Here is a 21,550-nt window from a genome sequence, read left to right as displayed (position 1 = left end):
GTCTGTGGCTGTGAGTTTGTTCCACTACACTGGTCTGAGCTCCATGTGACTTTGTAAGGTACTTCTTAAATTAATGTATCTCCCTCTTCGGAGGCTGTAGCTTTTAAAGACTTCTTTCCCTTCAGTCACTTTAAAGATACTTCTTTCTATATCTCAGATAAGTATATCTCAAGTAAAGATATAGGTAAATAAATATCTATTCCTTGTTTCATGTCATCTGCAGTGCTGAGAAGGTTTAGCTTTGAGACAGACAACAATTTCATGTTTTCTTTACTGAAGAAGACCTTGTGCCCAAATCATATATATTTTGATACCCTTAACATCTCAGTAACACAAGAGAAATAATTCATCCATTCTGTTTGAAGGGAGATATCATTTATTAAGGAATTCTATACTGAGATTCCTTCTACAACATCTGTAATAATTAATTATTCCAACTGAAGGCGTTTTTAAAGAGGGCTCTAGAGGCTCAGGAGTGGAAAATAAACCAAACTGCCAGAAAATAACCAAAACAGTAATTAGTAGGCTAACTCATGTTGCCAGATATTGGCAGTCTGTGAGTAATTTATTTGGATAGCAAGGGGACTCTCTGTCATGTGAACTTTCCATGTGGTGACAACAAACTCCTTTAGAGACTTGCAGGAATAACTGCAAAAACTGTCTAGTTAATGGCATCACAGAGACTGCTTATATGAAGAAAGGGATTTACAAGAGGATCAAATTTACAGTTTTCCAAGGCTTTTTTTTTTTTTTTATCATTTTTTTAACTTTCAAGCAGCTATCCCTATTAGTAAACATAAATATTTCCAATGACAAATATAATAAATAAAAAATGGAATATGCCATACAATGTGTTTAATTGTGATCTTGTTTGAATTAAGATGTAAACAAAGAAGTGCAGTATCGCCTGACTCTAAATATGGTAAAACAGTAGAACATGCTAATCATAAAAATAGCTTTTAGAAATATACATTTGTATACAGTGTTTCCCACACCTGTTAAATATGTCCTTCATATTATTATGATATAGTACATTGGCCTTTAAGACATCAAAATTAAAAAAATAATACCAATAATTAGCCAGAGAAAAACACATTTACAATCTAAACCATAAAAATCTGACAATTGTACAGCTTAGAACATATAAGAAATGGGATTTCTAGTATTTGAACAATAACGTCCATTTTAATAAGTAAATTGAGTTTTCATACAAATTGAATCAAAGGTGTTGCTAGCCAGTAAGAAACTGCAGTTCTCAATTTTCTGTGGGGAAGTCAGAGCTTCTCTTCTCAGCCTTCAGGGGGTTCACACATGACATCTCATCACTTGATCTGTAGAAACTGATAAATGAAAAGTTCACTTTAGTACAAAGGCATGGAATTTCTTCCAGCAGAACCTCAAAAGGAAGCCAAGACAACTGGGGAAAAGAGGGAAGAGGCCTAGGACTTGGCTTTTTTTATGAATCCATCAAATATTGATATCTAGCAGACTTTTCCTACCTCTAACCTTTGAGGCCCAAAAGAAATGTACCAGCAGCAGGTGACAGTCAGGACTGTGCAACAGTTCTGTTTTAGGCTGTATGGCCCAATATAACTACAGTTTGTCAAGCAAGATTTGATGAGGCTGAAGTATCCTTCCCCTCAATAATACTATGGAAACAACTGCTGAATAATGTCTATTTTAGCACCAGAAAATAAAATTATGTATCTTAGCTCCTTTTGAAATGAAATGCCTTATTTGCATAATAGCATTCAATTTACATAAACTGCTTGTAGGATTCCTTGATTCAGTCCCAGTGCACTATTTATATACCTTTTTCTGAACCATTTACATTGACTGTGTGCTTTCAACAATGCCTATAGTTACCAGGTTAATGGCTCTTTCCTCAGTGGCTTCCCTTTTGACATTATCTATTTTATTACTCTTCTTGTGTACACACTGTAGGTTTTAATTGCATATCCTTTGATTTCTTTTGTTGTTTTACCAGCCACAGTATGAAATGGAAAAAATCCAGCATCTGCCAACACTTTATAGGGTCATTCTTCTAGCAAAGGCTGCATATAAAAATCTGAGAGACCTCCTATGCTACCCATTAATGCTTCAATGATGATGGAAGAAAGCACGAGACATAGCAGCTCCACCTACCCACAGGAAAACTGACAACACTTTCTTAACCACATCTGTTTAGAAAATGTCTCTGGAAAATATCTTTCAGCTAATTTCTTCTTTTCTGTCTCTTTTTGGTTTTGTTTTGGTATCACTTTCTAAAACTGAAAATACCTAAAAAATAGCTGACAAACCCTGCTGTACTTCTGGTCAAAACCTGAAAAATTTCCAAATGTTCTTTGCAGCCAATTTCCCCATCCCTCAGTGAATTCTGTCTTTGTCTTCATCAGAAAAAAATCCAACAACCAAAAATACCCCCCCAAAAACCAACCAAACAAAAAAAGGGATCATTTCCCTTTTTAAATTTCCATTTATTGAGAAACTGATTTTCCAAAGAAAAAACTTTTATCAGAAACCTCAGGGTCCCTGCAGGACTGGCCCCCCTCAATGAAGCAGACAGCCATGATTTCTCCCTCACTGCAACAGGAGTTGTACTCTTCACAGGTAACCTGGATTGGGGAGAAAAACTAATTTGACAGATCCCAGAACTTTCTTCTCTCAGCGAAAATATCTTGAAACTATTCTTCTATACTTGCACTGAGAAAAACCTACTTCTATTTTTAGCTCCTGATCGCTGGACAGACTTAAGTACATGAAAAAGGTTTTTAAGTTCTCCCTTTAATTCTGAGAGAGGCCTAATGGTTGTTAAGTAGCTATTCATCTTACAAGAAAAAAAAAAAAAAAAAAGCCATTGTGAACCATATTAGTTCCTCTTTCCTGGCCTTTTCATAACCTATGTTTTTTCTGGTATGCCATTATAAAAAGCAATAATTATACAAGTAAGAAGAGAGACAGATTTTCAAGTTATTTATTGAAATTTTCCCTGCCATAAACCTTTCAAGCATTTGCCTGTCACCAGTACAAAAAAAGCTATTATGAAGCATTACTTCTAACCATCTGGATCCAAGTGATCACTGCTTTGTTATAGTTTAGAAATAATGATAAAAATTTACCAACCCCACCAGTCCAAAATCTTGTGTTCTTTCTCAGTGCATAGACTTGCTGTTTGATTCTTAAGCTAAATAATCTTGAAGATTGGGAAGGAACTTTAAAATATAAAATAGTGAAGCTTTTATTTTCCATAGAATCATTGTAACCCAGGGCTATGATCAATCTAGTGTAATGCAACACTAATGTTATATTTCTTTATTCTGAATAGTGTGCAGTTTATAAGCTGGCTTTATGGTAGTGCTGATGATACTGAAAAACCTCATGATGACTAATTTTTTTTTTTTTAAGTATTTTCGTTTCCTTCCCATTATATGTATAAAAAACATCCTGACACAACAAGGATGAGCTGAATTATGTTTAAGCCAGCAATATGGCTTTCATTTGATGTAGCTCCAACAGAAAACCACTTTAGAAAGTGTGATTTGAACATAATGCATTTTAAGAATCGAATAACCCAACTGAGCATATAGGCTTGGCAGATGTAGGCAATATCAAAGAAATAGTATATACTGTCCTAATTGCCATCATAATCTCTGAAAAAAGCTGTGAAATAGGCTATGAAATATTTATTGTTTTATTTTCCACCTGAAATTTTTTGTACTGTTTTTTTCCCTACCTGTGTAGCTTTTGAACATAAACTATTAGAAGCAGTACAATAGTATTAGTACTATTACAGGCATAGCTCTGCACTTCAGTCTTCCAAAAATGCTATTGCTACTCTTATTGAAGTTCCAATATGATCCTTCTAGCCTTTTTACCAGATTCAAATTATACTGGATTAAATTAATTTTGAATTTACACTATTACTCTTTACATAACACTGGAAAGTTACTTTAAATATTAAACACCTCACTAAATGAATGTTCCGTTCTTAGAATCATAGAATCATAGAATCGGCTGGGTTGGAAGGGACCTCAGAGATCATCAAGTCCAACCCTTGAACCACTACTGCTGCAGTTACTAGACCATGGCACTGAGTCCCACATCCAGTCTCTTTTTAAATATCTCCAGGGATGGAGAATCCAGTTCTATCTTAATAGGCTCCAAATTATCATCACTAAAAAGGGACTAAATCAGATAAAATTCAGTAAAAACCTGGAAATTTTTCCATCTTGTCTCTTATTACCCTCAAAGACTCTTATTGTCTCTTATTTACCCTCAAAAACTAGATAATTCCAGTCTTTACACCTGTAGATCTTTAAAGATGCCCTGCATTTAAAGGAGTTATTGTGTGAGAAGCAGGCCATCAGGTCACTTGCCAGGTGACCATTTCCTCTGCTTCATTGTCACCAGTCACAATGCAGTAGGAACAGTTTGCACTCTGTATTTCTCCTAAAAGCCTTTTATGAGAAGGATAGCTTATACAGGAAAAAGACCTGCAGTCACCATACTTTTAGGATGAAGTGACCACCTCTATTTCCCCAACCTCCCCAAGCAGCTGGAAGTTGTAATATTGTCCATGGGGCGATGCTGCTGGCTTTTCTAAACTCAATCAGGTGGAATATATTTGTCTCCAAGAGGCATGAGTTTTGATATCTCCTAGTTGGATCCAGAGCTCAGCTTTTTCCTTCTGGTTTATTTCTTCTTTCTAAGAGTTCTGAAAAGGTTAAACAGTAAGGATATGTTCCTTTTCCCCATAAGTATCTATTTTCCTTCTCAGAGGGTTTATAGGAATAGTACTCTTTACTATGCTCATCTTGCCAATCTAGATGTACAGAAATAAATCTTCTTATCTGAGAGCATAAATTCATTGTATGTCCTTGGGAGGGAGTATTATGAATGCACAATGACTAAATGCCACAAAAGATGTACAAAGTTAAAATCTTCCCTTGTAGTACATTAAGAAAATGCTTAGAGAAAAGTCTCACAGAATATGGATGTTACAGAATTTACTGTGGTTTACCCCACAATTATAAGATTATCCAACAAGTAGATGCAGGATGTCTGCCTGACATGCATCTGTTCTTAAGCAATCAATGTCTCTAAATGGCTTTTGTGAAATTTTTTATCTCAGAATTTCCCAGAAAATAGAGATAAACAGTAGATGGTAGATGAAAGTGCACATGTGCACATGAATTACAAAACACAAAGCCTCAAATATCCTTCATCTTGTTCTTTTGCCTCTTTTCCCTTGCCAGACACAGCCATTCTTAGGATTGAACTTCTGAGTTTAATAGCTGCAAGGGAGGTTTTGAATGGTTTTGGCTAATAATCACATTTTTACCTCTGTAAAGCTCTTGTTGATGTGGAGACTCACTACTTGGAACCTTCCCAGGTTGTGTCTGACCAGGCTTTGACAGTGGGCTCTGTGACTGCCATACATCACTGTCTGCAAAACAACTACAAGCCCCATTAAGATGCAGTCACAGCACTGTCCTTTCACTCACAGCACTGACCCTCATACTTGCACTACCTCAGAGAGCAGCTCTAGCATGACTGCTTGGATTGCATCTGATGCTCAGTCCTGTACTTTTATCTGTATAAATCATGCTACTATGTCCTCTAGGATGACATACTCTTGTTTTGTCTCTAATAATTTTTCTGGTTATGAACTTTACTGTCTGGACAGCCAGGAAGGTGAAAAACTGAAACTATTTGCAGACTAAAAAACACAGAAAACACCCAAATCTTGGTTAACCATTATCAATCCACATTTTTTCCCTAAAATAAGAAAAATCAGGATGTATTACAAAAAATAGTAGTGCCGATTGCCATTCTGTTTACTTGCTGCAAGACAATATTCTTATTTTGTCTTAAGCAGGCAGCTCATGCTTAAACCCAGTAATTTCTTTGGAAGGTACCAGGAGAACATGAGCTTCTATTGGCTTTTACACAGCATTCATTATCATGAATGGAAATCCACAAAGAATGAGCAGGGCTTACCAAGGAACCTTGAATTTGCATTAGCTATCACATTGGCTTCACAGCTCTGTTGATTTTAAATATACCTTGGGCTTTATCCCTTGATTTAAAGCATGAAATCTGTGATTAAGTAACACAGTTATGTAGCTGATTTAGTATAATGTCCCCACTTGAAATGTAAAAGCTCAGTTCAGTTGGTGGTAGAAGGGAGGGATATGTGAATGTGAACTACGAGTTTTCTGCTGTCATTTGTAATGCTGCGTAAAACATGACAGACAAAAATCATGGCACTGAGGAAAAACCTTTTATAATGAGCTAGTGATAGATTATTCACTTCATGCAACACATAGAAATCATACAGTTTGGGAAATATTAATAAAGAATAATTAAAAGAAGATGTTGCACCTTCATTAAACCTTTCTTCAAATGATGAAACCTAATAATTATCTTTTGTGCTCTGTCAATCATACTTTAATTGCTGGAAACTCTACAGAATCATTTTTCAGTTCAGTGAACAGTTTAATTGCTTTGAAGTGCTAGTACCTGTGTGAGTAGATGTGGGAATGGCTGTTTTACTCATCAGTGAAAATAAACTTCTACCTCCTTTGTATTAAAATGCTGTTTCATTTGCCACCCTCCAAAATCAGCAGTCAGAATGACATTGCCCTATCAAACTGATTTGCACCGTAGACCAACTTATCTTTTCTTTCTCAGAGTCCTGTATAGGCAGATTTGTGATGAATATTTTTTGGGGTGGTGGTGGAGAAAGGATTTAGTATTTGGGGAGTGCCATTAAGGACAGGATGTGGTTGAGATAATGTTCAGGAGTGACGCTGATAGAACAACTTTGAGATTAGAGTCACCATGGTCATATGAGAGCTTTGTTTGAGACCTTCTGCAGTGACAGCTGGGTCAAGAGAATGTGGAAGAGGTGAGAAGCTTCTGAGTGAGTTCTGTGTTTTTGTAGAATTTATTGTTCTGAAGCCTTTACCCCGAATATACTTGCAAGGCTGCTCCACCATGAAACCATGTTCCCACCACTAATGCATCTGTTCTTATTATTTCTTGGCTGATAAAGGCAAAGCAAATACAATAAGGCCTCACAGATGCTGCCCATGGAGTTCCCTTGGTTTGTACCAGTGTGCCTGGAGAACAACTTGACACCATCTTGGGATCTGGTGCCAAATACAGCAAAGGAGAAAATGTGACACTTTCCTTTAACCGTGAATATGGTGGATATTTATACTGAATTCCCAGTGGTATGACTCTCATTGGAGACCACTAGTTGTTCTCATAGAATCACAGAATTGTCCCAGTTGGGAAAGACTGTTAAGATCACCATGTCCAACTTTCAACCCCACAAAAGATCACCATCCCACTAGACCATATCCTGAAGTGCTTCAATTTGTATGGTTTTAGAATACCTGCAGGCATAGTGACTCCACCACCGCTCTTGGCAGCCCGTTCTTGTGACTGACTACCCTTTTAGTAAAGAGATTCTTCATAATATCTAGTCTAAACCTCCCTTGGTGCAACTTCAGGCCATTTCCTCTAGTCCTATCATTATGCACTTAAGAGACAAGACCAACACACACCTCCTTGCTACCTCTTTTCATGTAGTTGTAGGGGCTGATAAGGTCTCATCTCAGCCTCCTCTTCTCCAAACTAAACAATCCCAATTCCCTCGGCTGCTCCTCATTGCACTTGTTCTCCAGACCCTTCAGCAGCCTCATTGTCCTTCTCTGAACTTGTTCCAGAAGCTCAAAGTCTTTCTTGTAGTGAGGCGCCCAGAACTGAACACAGTGCTCAAGATGTGGCCTCTGCTGAAAACAGAGGCACCATCACTTCCCTTCTCCTTCTGGCCACACCATTCCTGATACAAGCCAGGATTCTGGCCACCTGGGCACACTGCTGATTCATATTCAGCCAGATGTCACACAGCACCCCTAAGTCCTTTTCCATTGGGCAGTTTGCCAGTCACTACCAAGCCTCTACCACTGATGGGGGTTGTTGTGACTCAAGGACCTGGCACTTGGCCTTGTTGAACCTCATACTGTTGACCTCAGCCCAGTGATTCAGCCCATCCAAATCCCTCTGCAGAGCCTTCCTCCCCTCAAGCAGATCAACACTATCACCCAACTTGGTGTCATCTGCAATCTTGTTGAGGAAGCACTCAATCCCCTCATCTAGATTGTTGATAAAAATATTGAACGTGACTGGCCCCAGCACTGAGCCCTGGTGACTGGTAACCAACTGAATTTAATTCCATTCACTACAACTCTCTGGGCCTGGCCATCCAGCCAGTTTTTAATTCAACAGAGAGTACAAGAGTACATTTGTCTATGCCATGAGCTGCCAGCTTCTCTAGGAGAATGCTGTGGGAGATGGTGTCCCAGTCTTGACTAAAGTCCAGGTAGACAACATCCATAGGCTTTTCCTCATCCACTAGGTGGGTCATCTGGTCATAGAAGAAGATCAGGTTGGTAAGCAGGACCATGTATTTGTAAAAACTCTTTTTGTTGTCCCTTAATCCCTTTTCTGCTTCCTAGGACTGGGCCTGTTTCATGAGAAGCAAGACTAAATCCTAGGAGGATCCACGAGAAGGATTGTCCTTTATCATTCTGAGTATTGTGAAGAAGATGGGTTTAGGATGCAAGGTACTCTCAAAATGTTGTAGAATAAAATTCCCACTGAATTAGACTCTGCTCAATGTGAGAAATAGGAGTTCCCAGAATAGGGTGGATGCCCAATTAGTATTAATGCTGAAGGGTATAGTTCCTGTCCTAGCAATGCCAGCTGTGCAGCTTTGAACACACAGTCTAATCTATAAAGGAACTACTAAAATTTGTGCACTGAGGCCACTCACTATATCTACACTTTAAGTAGTGTATTTTTAAAATGCATAAAAATAGGAGTTTACTAGAATAACTTTAAAAACAAGAAACACCCACTAAACTTTTCCAGTATTGCTAAATTATAGTTTAGGTCAGTACCATACAAAAAAAAAAAAAAAAAAAAAAAAAAAAAAAAAAAAAAGCCATACAGGAAAAAGTAATTGTAATGATAGCAATGAGATAAAAATTGTCCTATCTAATCAGTAGCAGATTTTTCAGTTTCTTGGACACAGATTTTTTTACATAACATAAAGGCCAAGTGGAGTGAAGTAAAAAGCAAATAGGGAAGGAATGGGAAGGAGAGCTCACTGGAGGACACAGTTGGAAGCATGAAGTGTGAGATGACAAAGAAATCTGGAAAGCTCAGAGTAAACCTGTGAAAGACTTGGTTTGGGAATGTGATCTAGGTGGAAATGACAATACAAGCTGGTCCTACTCTAGACAAGTTTTTTTTGTATTTTCCTGATAATACTTGAATGCAAAATGTGTGGTGAGCATATTATTTTTGTTTCATGAGGATTCAAAAATAAATTGTTTTTAAAATAAAAATTACAAAGCAAAATGGTCACATTGTGGTCTAGAAATGGTGCAAAATCATGTAATAGCTGAGAAGAGATTAGTATACCCCTGCAAATAGGAAGCAGAGAAGAGTTTTGTCTTCTGGTTCTCTATTCATTTGGGCTGGAACACAACTTATTTGTTTTGAAAAACATTATAACATTGTAGTGTACTTTTAGAAATCAATAGCAACAAAAATTTCAAAACTTCAGATACACTTATCAATATAACAGGCTGGCTAAGATGTCATTTGATTAACTTCTAAATCTTCATTTTGGCATACTGAACTTGTTTTATTCCTAACTGATCATTTTTTTGTTGAAATGGCAATTACAGTTCTATCAGTTCTACCTTCCAAATTATTTCCCTTTTCTGGAGGCCCATAAATGCCTCCATGCAGATAAATTCAATCTGTCTTTCATGTTTTGGTATCAATCATGCAGAAAATCTTCTTAGTGACACATTTATATTTTCTCAAAAAACTGAGACCTTTTAGAATAGTCGGGTCACTAACTTCAGTGGCTCTGCAATTTGTATTGAAAAAATAAATATGTTTAGAATTTGTGTCTTTTTGTATGGAAAACTAATAACCTTTTGGATTTTCACAGTGTTTACCCCTGGTTACTTGTGTGGAGACTTTCAACAGAAAAAGTGTTTCCTCTGAGGGTTTTTCACTCAGAATTCTTGAGGCTCAAGCATACCGATAAAGCCTGTGAAATGAGTGTTTTCCAGGGGAACTAAAGCTATTTACTTTCAAAGACAGACACACCAGGAAAAATGTGTGATGCATGGCAATTGCTCAATTTCAGTTAAATCTAAGAATTTGAGGATTAAGCTGATAGGCTCAAATCACAGCTGAAATGGTGAGTTATTTCAGTGAGATGTGATGTTGCTTTACAGGCCATACGTTACAGCAAAAAGTTAAGTTGCCATCATCCTTGCCTGAAAAAGGGATTAAGGTTAGCTTCTGGGAGGTAAATCTTTGGCTGTCCTTGTTTCTGTTCTGCACTCAGAGGTTGACTCTACTCTCATGAATTTTAAACTAGGAAAATATGCTTGCTAATTCTGATTTAGTTAGATAGAACAAACATAACTAGCCACAACTACTGAATATTAAGGTAAATTACATCATATCAGAAAGGAATTCAGCTCATTTAGGGAAGTATTTTGTTTACATGTCTGAGAGATAATTTTTGCCTGATCTGATAGAATTATTTGCCTCTGAAGGCACAGTAGTTATTTTTGATAGTTGAAGCTGAGCCATTAATCAAATATTCTGATTTCTCAAGCCCATGAAACACCATGACTATCTTATTCTTACCTAAGAGCTCAACATAAACACATAGTCCTGACTAAAAAGAAAAAGAAATTAAAGTAAAAAAACCCCACCAAAATCATATTAGCAAAAACATGAATACTGAATACTAAATAATGATCAATCTACTGAAAGTGGTTCAACAGAGCCCCTCTTCCCGTAAAATATAGAAAGTACACAAGTTACCCTTTCAAAACACAGACTTTCATGGAGAACCATGGAGAACCATGAAAGTACTTAGACAATTTCTAAAAAACATTAAAACATGCTATGTGGAACAGAAGTAATCAGAAATTATTTTATGCATCAAATTGTCAGGATGTCATGCGTATGGGTGTTTCCAAATAGATTTATCACCTCACATCTGTGAGGCTGTAAATCTCACATGCAAACCAGTGCTCTGCATGGACAGACACTTGGTGTGTGAGTGTACTGAGGACTGGTGTTGTACAGCATTGGGCTATACTCAGCCTTTGCTTAGCTTAGCTGAAATCTAAGTATTTTGTGATAAGTTCTTACAGTGTTTCTCAGAGTAAAGCAAACAAATTCCTCTTCCCTTTGCCATTTTTACCCATTTATTGCTCCTGAAAAGGACATACCCCCTTTCAAATTGCCAAACATGGATGATTCTTCTATGCTCAGTGGGATGAGCAGGGTGTAGATGGATGAAGATGATGCAGAACATTTCCTGCTCTTACTATACATGCCTGCCCATTATGCTGGAAGCACCTGGCAGAGTTTATTAATATTCACTCTGCTGGGTCTGAAGGAACCTGTCTAGAATTGCCTTGTATATAGGCAGCCTTCAAAGAGAGGCTATGGTAATTATTCTTATCAGAAAATGTAGGAAGTTAAATGATGATTGAAACTTCAGGCAGGTCAAGACTGACGGGAAGGTGCAATGAAAAAGTAAAACATTGAAGAGTGTGTTCAGGAAAATGTAAAGTTTTCATTTTCTTGATGGGCCGGCATCAAATATTTACAAGTTTAAACTATATATTTGGCAAATGCCTCTTTCCCACATGCTGGCTGTGTGGCCAAAGGCACACACTGCTCTGACCTCAGGAAGTGTGGTTGAGCTTCTATGCACATTTGATCTGCTTGAGCTGCTGGCTTACTACAGTGGCAAAGCTTAGAATGAGATCCAAACATCCTGATTCCCCATCCTTCACTTAAGAAAGAGATAAACAAAAAACCAACACATTCTTTCCAATCTGTTTTACAACAACTCTAGATTCTAAGGGGTGTAAATTAATTTCATTGTCTACATATAAATGTTTAAAATATTTTTATGCTTCTAAGTTTTTTTTTTTTGTTTGATGCTTTTTTAATTGGGGACTAAATAAAGTAAAACTTAGTCAGGGGAATAGATGAGAAAGGTGAGGACATTATTTTGTTCATTCGTTTTACAAAAATGCAATGACAGGCAGGGAAGGATAGTACAAAGAGGGACACAAAATCTGTGATAATAGTGTTTACATTTTCAGCAGGTTCCCATGTCATATGAAGGGGACAGAATGTAAATAATAGTTAGAAAAGTATTTTGTGGTCATTCAGGGGCAACCTGGTTAAAACCCTGAACACCACTTTGGAAATCTTGCTCTGAGGAATTGAGTGCCAGGAAAAACAGAGAGGAGGAGCTGGTAGCAAGGCCTTTGCAAGGGACTCATACAACAGCAGGAGATCAACAAACACCTCTACTGTGCCATTGCATATATTAAATATAATATAAGAGCATGTCAGGAAGTTTCTTACAATTTTTGATTTCATGACATGCTTTTATTACTTTCTGCACTCTTTCAGTCACAGGTTATTAGACATGCAGCAGCTTCAGAAGGTACAACACATTAGTACCTGTCGGGTATGCTCCCACTAATGACTTTCTTAGCTTGCTCGAGTACAAACATCTTACACTGATATTTATCAAGTGAAAACAATTTTTTACCTATTCATTTGTCTTAAGAATGAAGAACTTCCTGTTTCCCCTGAAAATGAAAGTCCATGATGTTCATTCCATTAAAAAGGTAAATTTTGCTTGGTGTCAATGATATTTAAAATAATCTGAATAAAATTTCTGTTTAAGTGAATTCAGCAAGCTACAATTTTTCAAAGTACATATTGATCTTTTTGACATGCCTCATGAGTCTAATTCTGCCAATAATAGAAGAGTCAGTCCAGCCTACCCTGATGTTGACAGAAAAAAAATTTACCAAGAAGAGCAATACAAAATCCAATTTGATTACAATAATAAAGTACTATCAATCCTAGCATGTATTTGATCAATCTTGCTATTTGACATATGCAAAACTGGGCTTACGGTACATGAAATTAACAGGAAAATATTTATTCTTTTTCTATACATCTTTTTCCACACTGAGTACTTGTTGAATTCTCACACAAAGTAATTAAAGTGTATAAAGTTTCAGTGATCCATACAGATTTGAAACAAAATTATTTTAATTTTCCTTTAGCTACTTATAGGAGGTGATTTTTAAGAGATTTAGCCAAAGTACTAGTTGGTACCATTGATTTAAATAGTGTTTGCATAAATTCTTACAAGAAATATAGCTATTACTAACATTTTTGCTTTTGCATAATGATCTTGGTGCAGCAAGAGGATTATCCTGAGGGTTTTTGTCTGTGTCAGTTGCTGGTATTTATGTTTGAAACATGATTCTCTATCAGACGCTAGAAACAAATCTGATGATAGGCTGAAAACATGTGTTGCAGGGGTGGTGAAAAGGGCAAGAGTGAGAAATAAAATATCCTTGAGAGGCAAATATAACTGAATATACCTAAATAGAAAGAGAGCTAAGTATTTTTTTGAAACAAGTGTGGTGTATCTACAATGTAACCAAACCTTGGTCTTCCACTATACCTCTTCTTTCTGATAAAATCTTCAAAAATACCTATGAAGACATCTCACTAAAGGCGATTCATTATTGTGGAACTCCCATCTAATGCTTATTTTTACTGTAGTTACATCAGCATAAAATTACAAGGTTGCAGCTGTGAATTTACCCTTGAAATTCAGCCAAGCACTAACCAGAGTCTGATCTGAGTTATGACACCATAAATATATCACATTAGAAATCCTTGGGATCACATGCTCTACCAGAAAACACTGTTTGCTCTACTGAATTCTTAACTACTGAAACATCACTTTGCTGTTATTATTATGGTTATTTATTATAAAAGGCTGAAATTTTAATGGAAACTATTCTCAGGCAATGTAATGTAAATATGAGTGCCTGTTTATAACTCATTCCAATTAATTAGTTTGTAAGTAATTTATTAAGCATTAGTTGCAAGTGATTTTTTTTCAAAATCTATAATACTTTAAGCTTTCAGCTAATTAATTGGATGGCACCTTTTTCATTTACAAGGGAATTACAATAGTAAGTTATAGTTCATTCTGAGCCAGTTCTTCCTCCATGATCAATTAGTGCCATTTGAAGCAAGTTCAGAGAAGTTATAGGACATGCTCTGGGCCTGAGCTGGTTTGTCCAGATGCTAAATGAGCCGAGTAAGGAAACCAGTGTGCTTGTGCATAACTCAAAAATACTTTTCCTGCTGCTGTCAGCTGCTCCACATGCTGCTGATGCTACTTCTGGTAAGGAGAAGGAGCTTGTTGTAGAGGTGCTGAGGCCAAGCTGCTTTTCAAATATCAAAATGTGTTTGTCCAATATAAAATATCTGCAGAGGTGACTTTTTAGCTTTCTGCTGTGAAACCACAGGAATAAAAGGAGGTTATTTGCTTTCCTTCTATTCCTTCCAATTTGAAGCTGTGGCAGGCACCTGAAAACCGCTTGATATTACTGATGACTTTTATTCAAATGATTTCTGGCCTGTTGGTGATTTGTGTGCAAGATGAATTTATTAAACATGAAGATCTTTCTTCCTAGGAGCTTGTTTCCTTTGAGGCAAGATGGGAAACTGCATAAGTGTGTTGTTTTCTTCACATCATGGCTGAGGGATTGCCTAGATTAAAAGCAATAAGAATGGGTGTATGCTCACTAGGAAGGATCACAAGTACTTTTAACTCACTGCAGTTAGAAACTGTTTAATGAAAGAAAGTCTGACTCATGGGTCCTGTAAAATGTGCGATAACCAACAACTTGGTTTTTATTCTAAAAGAAGCAGTGGAAAAACAGATGAAGTTTTCATGATCAGTTAAGTGACATGAGTTATAAACTCAGGAATTACATTCCAAATTAGTGATTATTTTATATATATTTATGTATATCTATCTACAACATAGTATCCCATGGCCTTGTATAAGGGGCAGTGGAAAACCTATATGGAAAAGCAAGTGGGTGAGAAGCATGAGACACTGAGCAATTTTAAGTCAGCTATTTCACTCTCTCAATAGGTGGATTTTCCTGACTGTAGGAGATACTTCAAATGCAGCATGTCTTGAATTAGAGTTCAGATGGACAATCAAGTTGTTGTGGCATAAAACATTTTCACACTTCAGCTGAGCCATAATGACTGTTCGTGGGTGTGCCTTTGGTCCCCAGAAAATGACAATGCAAGAAGGAACAACATCCTGATCTAAACAGTGGATGAAGGTGTGCAGGTAGTGAACATGATGTGTATGTGTGTGTACAGCCAGGCAGGCAAATGAAGAGTCTAAAACCTCCTTAAATCCATGCCTGACTTAATTCAGACTGCAGGCTAAACTACTTCACGTTTCCTTACAGCTGGTCTGGGCTGAAAGCAGGCAGGAGGACAGCTGCCATCACTCAGCCAATGTGCAGTAACCTGTTCCTCCAAATAGAGTATGTGAATTTAGAGAACTAATCCTACCACCTAAACCCACAGCATACATCCTGCGTAGTCACTTCCTTTGCAAGCTAGAATTAGAAACGGAGAAAGAAATATATTTTTGGGTCATTTAATCCAAAAATGCAGACCCACATACACAGATTCAGAGGCTCCGTTCTGGCAGCATCCTGTACTGTGGCAGCAGATCTGTCTTTGTTGGACACTTCCCCTTGCTGACAGCCTAAGGGCTGGTCACAGGGAAAACGAAAAAGAGACAACAATATTGTGTTCAGCAAAAAAAAGGGTCCTGCAGAAGGTTATTGACAAATGACTCGGAGAGATTTGGAAGGAGATTTACAGCTAAATATGAAGCACTGCAAAAAATGTTAAGATCTCAATTTAAGTTTCTTTCTCCATCTAATACTATTTTTCAGAGTTCTGGACTCACAACCAATTTTCAGTGCTGAACTGACTTCAGAACATTAGCTATGCCCATTTCAAATGTTTTTCTATTTGCTCTGCTGCTCTTAGTGATGAAAGAAAAGATCTTTTTTCATCATCATCCTAAATCCCTTTAGGTCCACATTTGGAAGAGATTATAGATTTCTTTAGAAGTGACCTTCTGGGGGTTATTTTTGATTCTAAGTCCAAGGACACGTTTTCACACATACAAAGTTTGTCCTAATTTATCATTTAACACTTTTCAAGCTTAAAATACCTTTCTTTTCCTCAAATCTGACTGGGTCCATTCCAAAATGACATCTTTGCTATTAATCAGCTCTTTTTCCTAAATTATATTTCATAACTCAGAAGAACAGCACCTTTTAGGACTTGTTGTTTTATACTGTTTATCTATCTACTTTTCACAAAACAGAGGCTGATGCCAGATAGCAGGGCATTGAACAGGTAGAAGGAGACTGAATTCCTAAATATTCCTAATTGGTTATTCACTATATGTTTTATAGTATTCTTACTGACTGTCCAGTTTCACAGCTATTGGTGGTTGGAGTGGAAAGTAAAACTGGCTGCTACATCTACATAAGTACACTGAAGTGTAAGTGTAAAACAGGCTAAAGTAAAATTTGCATCATGAACAGGTTTCATATTGTAACAGTACCAGCCAGTATTGATGAATGTTTGGGTAAAAACTGTGGAGGAAAGAAGCACAGTTTATAATTGTCTCTCCATCATTTGCATGAGATTTTTTATTAGAAATCCTTTGTAGAGCAATCCTTTATCCATCCATAGTGTTTTTTTCATTCACCGATCTCCCTAGGCTTTGCAAAAGCAAAAAAAATGTTATTATCTCACCATAGCAGGGAGGAAAATGAAGGTGAAGTGGGGTCTTGCAAAGCTCAAGGAAAATGAAAAAAGGATGAAGAAAACTGCAAGGATTTTACACCACTGGCAATCTTGGTTCTGAGTTTAAAGCCTACAAGACTGTTAGCTTCTTGGTTAGAAGGTCCCATTGTTCTGGAAGGTGGAAGCCATGAGGATGACTGGTTCCACTGCCCTGGCACTGGGACAGGCAGCCTCTGACCAAGACAATACCCATAAGTAGACTTCCTTGGCCTGTCCTTGCTACCACTGTGTCAGGGCTAGGGGAGGTATCATTCATGAGCACAAGGGTGCAAGGTAGAGCACACCACTCTCTAAGTGCCATAAGCCAACTCCTCCCAGCACTCCATAGGCTCAGTGCTGACATACAGAGAGACTGGAGCTGGTTCTACCCATGCCTTAGATGTGTGGCTCAGACCTCTGAATTGCCTTTGGAGCTATGTCTGCAACAAAATGCATTTCAACTAATTCCCCAACATAATCCCAGGAAGGCCTTTTAACTTGGAAGCAGTGGAGTGCAAATGTGGCTGTGCCAATTCCAGACACTGACTGTTAATGAACTCTTCCTCTGCTGCTTGCTTTTTAGAAACTTTCCTGCTTAGGCCTTTGCTAGATGAAAAATTCTTCTACATCAAGCTTCATTATATAGTGTAGACATATGCTAAATACGTCATGCCTGCAGGGTGAAATGACAGCACTGAGCAATCAGAGGCTAAGATACTGTGCATTAACTTCTCCACTTAGCTGTCTGCAGTAGGAAGTATGACACATAATTAGTGCAAAACCCACCAGTCTTGTTAAATTGTTGGTCACACTTCTTGCTAATGGCACTTCAGCTGATCAGGTTTTAGCCATGGTGTGATAACCTTCCACTCTTGTCTGTGACATATATTTACAACTATTTATCCATTATGAAGTTTCAACTTCCTACAGATTTTGAGTATCAGATTTTTACAGACGTCCCTTGTATCTGCACAGGAGAACCTTTTCCTTCGAGAAAGAGAGACAATGTCATCTATTCTACATCACATGTTAAAAGATGAGGGGATTTAGGTTGTAGTAGTTTCTCCTGTGCATAATGCTGTTGAAGATTTATAAATTCAAGAGGGCCTTGTGCTGGCTGAAAGGACACAAACCCTCCAATTAGTAGTAGGTTGAAATTGCATTTGCAGCAAACAGTAGACATTTTTTTCACATGCACTGTTACTCCAGACTTGGTGTTGGTTCAGCTGTGCCCATCTCTGACTGGCTTCTGTTGGCTTCAGTGAATGATTTTTACAGTGCAGACATGACTAAATGTGTGTTAAAAGGCAAGCAGGGATAGTGACTCTGAGAATCAGAAGTGATTTCTGCTCAGAGCAGAAAAATATGAAGGCCACAAGAGAGAGGTAGAATATTGGAGTCTAAAACTGTGACTGATCCTTCTTATTAGGAATAATAAAAAAAGTAAAATTAATTTTCAAAATATTTTTATTGCCTCTAGAAGAGTTTAGGAGACTAACAACATTATGGGCACTTCATGAAACGTGTAAGCTCAGGCTGAAAACCCCAATATTTCTTAGCCAAAATTTCTCAAGGAAAAATCCTTCCATCAAAAAAAGTCTGTAAGTCCTGAATCAGCCTATAGAAGATACACACGGAAGACAAGGACTGGGGATTATGGAGGAGCATGTGTTAACTAATAAGAAAGTTCTCTATTCTAGATTCTTATTTAATTTTGAAATGTTCCAGTTAAAAAACTCAACCAAACAAAACCATACTATATTTTCCTCTCCTGTCTACATTTCAGTAAATGTGAAATAATAAATGACAACAAATTTTAAAGTAAATTTAATTTCCTTTCTAAAAAATCACCAAGTGTAGTGAAATACATTTAACTTGTTTCTCCTTGGTGGATCCTATGCTCAACTGATGCTACAGAGTATGAAGAACATGGGACCAGGTACTAGTTACAAAACATCACAGTGCTGCTGGGAGCTTGTTCTGTTAACCCATATTGTTGTTTCTCTGTGGTTACTTGTAGCAACTGTGTAGACAGACATGGCATGGTTATTCCTTACCAGCTCATTGCTGCCATCCTCATCAAAATCCTCCTCTATCCCATCAGTCATCTCTTCTCCATCCCCATCTGCATCTGGCCCTCCTTCAATTGGCTCTTCTGTAGAGTTATCTGCATTCTCTGATATGCATTCCTCTTGAATCAAATCAGCATTATCTTCCATTTGTTTCTTTTGAGCTTCTGTAAGGAAAACATACTCTATAGAGATTCAGTAACCTTCCTTATTGGTGGCAAAGAAAAATTCTCTGAGGAAGAAACCTGAGCTTCCCATCTCCAGATGTCCTAGCTTTTAAAAATCAGCTTTAATATCTACCATGCAAATATGATCAAACCCCCTGCTTCCAAACTTTAATGCATCAACCATAGTGCCAAAATGCACATCTATCCCATACAATGGATGAAGACTTGGTTTACCAGAGGATCCATCTTTTTTTTTTTTTTAAAATTTATTTTATGGATTTTGCATTGCCTTGGGATTCAATTGGCATAGTTATTATATACTAATTTATCTGCAGCCAATGATAAGTACATAAATGTGTATGCTCTGAGAAGTGGGAAGCTGTTAAATGCCAATAACTCAACAAGGATTTGCATAAGTTGGCTGTGCATTTATCTCAAAACCCATACAGATCATCAACAAATCCTTCTAGACAACTGAACATATTTGTTTTACAGAGTAAAGTAACTGTTGCTCACCACTGGCATTATGTAGCAAGGTAACTGGAGGGTTCCTATAATTTCTGAGAAGCAATGAAAAGAAAGACCATTTGCATAGAGTCCCAGAAGATCTGTTCTGTTTAGCCTTGTGCAGATAGCTGCATTGTTGTGATTAGGGATTGCAAGACTCATGGATATGCTGAGGAATTTCATCCAGTAATCCAAATGAGGATTGAAAGAAGAATGACAGAGACAGACTGTCCAGAGGACTGCTTGGAGGAATTAGTCTTATTCCTATGCACATCAGGAGTCTGGATGAAAAGTTTTAGGAATTCAAGGTGAATACGGGCCAGAGAATTGGTTGCCTGTAGCTAGAATACCAATGTCTTTTCAGTCTGAGGGTGACAATACCCATCAAGGATCAAATTTCTAGACCAAAATAATTTCTTTCTTTTTTAGATTGAACACTTCTCTTGAAGAGAAAAATGGATTTGTAGATTGTCTGTAAAGCTCTTTATTTTTCATCTCTATGACTGTATGATTATTTCACTGTATGTTACTACTACCTGCATATAATACTTAAATCTACTCATATTTTTCTGTACCGTAGTCTTAAACCAAGACTTTTCTTTATCCTTCTACCTCTGCACGTTTATTTTGCAACTCACTTTCATCTCTTCTGTCTTTGTTAGTCTCTCATCCCTCATTTTCAAGTTCATTTACTGAAAACATGGAACAAGTGAGCTATTTACTGAAAACATGCAACAAGTAAGCTTTTCTTCCTTAGCCACATAATTTCTTGAGAAAGATCCTTGGATTCAAAGAATAAAAAGCCATCTTATATAACTGCTTTGACAGTACTTTAGTCATGCATATTAGCAGTACATTCAGGCCACAGAGCCTCATAATGTCTTGCTAAGGTGCTGTATACAAAGCTCTATACCCATGCTAGTTATAAGTCATTGTGTTACTTGCCTTGTTGTGCAATGAAATGTGAACTGAATCAGTTATGTCTACTGTGTCCTGCTCCACTACCTTCTGCCTTAAGCTGCTTCTGAGTTTAACTGAATAAACAACTGAATAAACTTCAGTCATTGCTTTCAAAATATATTCCTGAAATTATAGATTTACTACATTTAAAAGGGAAAACTTTTAACGTGCAGTTTAATTGTCTGAATGAGAATGTTGGTTGAGTTTTTCAGAGGAGTCTAAAGCACCAGCTCAGCATTTAACTCTTTTGGCCCCTCTGAGAAGCTAGAATTAAGACCCTGCTTTCAGCACCTACCTCTAATATTACATAGAGAATATTCTTGCGTAACCATTTTTTTCACATCCAAAAGCTTCCTGTTCCTGGCTTCCTGATTCAGATTTTTAAAAAAGTAAGAGGTATTCCTGCAGTGTACCTATGTACAGGGCGTCCTCTTATCTGTATTCTCCCTATTGGCATGGTCACAGGTTGTTGTGAGAATTGTCATGCAGCTGTAGAGCAGTAACCACTGTGTGTACTGAGTTTGTTCAATTTGTCTGTTTAATCAGTCACATTTGTCTAGATGTGTAAATTTTAAGATTAATAATTAAAACTAGTCATGAAAGAAATGCAAACTTTAAAAAATCCAAAAGGACAAGATGATGGCTTGATCTTTGTTTTCTGTAAATGAGACATAGATCCTCTCTCTTATCCCAGTCTTAGTGAAGCCATATCACCTGGCAGAGGGAAGTAAGAAATAATATTGCCAAACCATAGAGAAGGAAAAGAATAATCTCACATCCAATACAATAAACAAAATAGTACAGCTACTGATGTAGCTTTATCTTATACTAATCTTTTAGATGATGAAGCAATCAGCTGCAGACTAATCACCCAGGCTTTATCAGCTCAGGAGATTTAAATGCTGAGCCAGGTTTACTGTTATCTCCAAGGTGTTTTACTCATCACATCTCTTCTCTGATGAGAGGCAAGGAATGTTTTGCACCTGATATTTT

At 37.2% G+C, this 21,550-nt stretch overlaps 1 protein-coding gene across 3 annotated transcripts in view; it reads right to left on the bottom strand.

The window, feature by feature from the left end:
• Positions 1–954: 954 nt before the first annotated feature.
• RALYL (RALY RNA binding protein like) overlaps positions 955–21,550 on the bottom strand; it is a 193,460-nt gene continuing 172,864 nt past the window's right edge. For 2 of the 3 annotated variants that reach the window (XM_030446212.1, XM_008493528.2), the window contains exons 8-9: positions 18,912–19,090; positions 955–1,340 (exon numbers count right to left, since the gene is read on the bottom strand). In XM_030446212.1, coding sequence (XP_030302072.1) covers positions 1,323–1,340; positions 18,912–19,090 — 197 coding nt within the window. In that variant the 3' untranslated portion in view covers positions 955–1,322. Of the gene's footprint in view, positions 1,341–13,389; positions 13,435–18,911; positions 19,091–21,550 lie in introns of those variants that run through there. The other variant, XM_030446213.1, reaches the window with a different exon arrangement.

The sequence above is a fragment of the Calypte anna genome, chromosome 2 (assembly GCF_003957555.1).
Source record: "Calypte anna isolate BGI_N300 chromosome 2, bCalAnn1_v1.p, whole genome shotgun sequence".
Classification (NCBI taxonomy): domain Eukaryota; kingdom Metazoa; phylum Chordata; class Aves; order Apodiformes; family Trochilidae; genus Calypte; species Calypte anna.
Note: the sequence above shows the minus strand (reverse complement) of the source record. Positions and strands in the feature narration are given on the sequence as shown.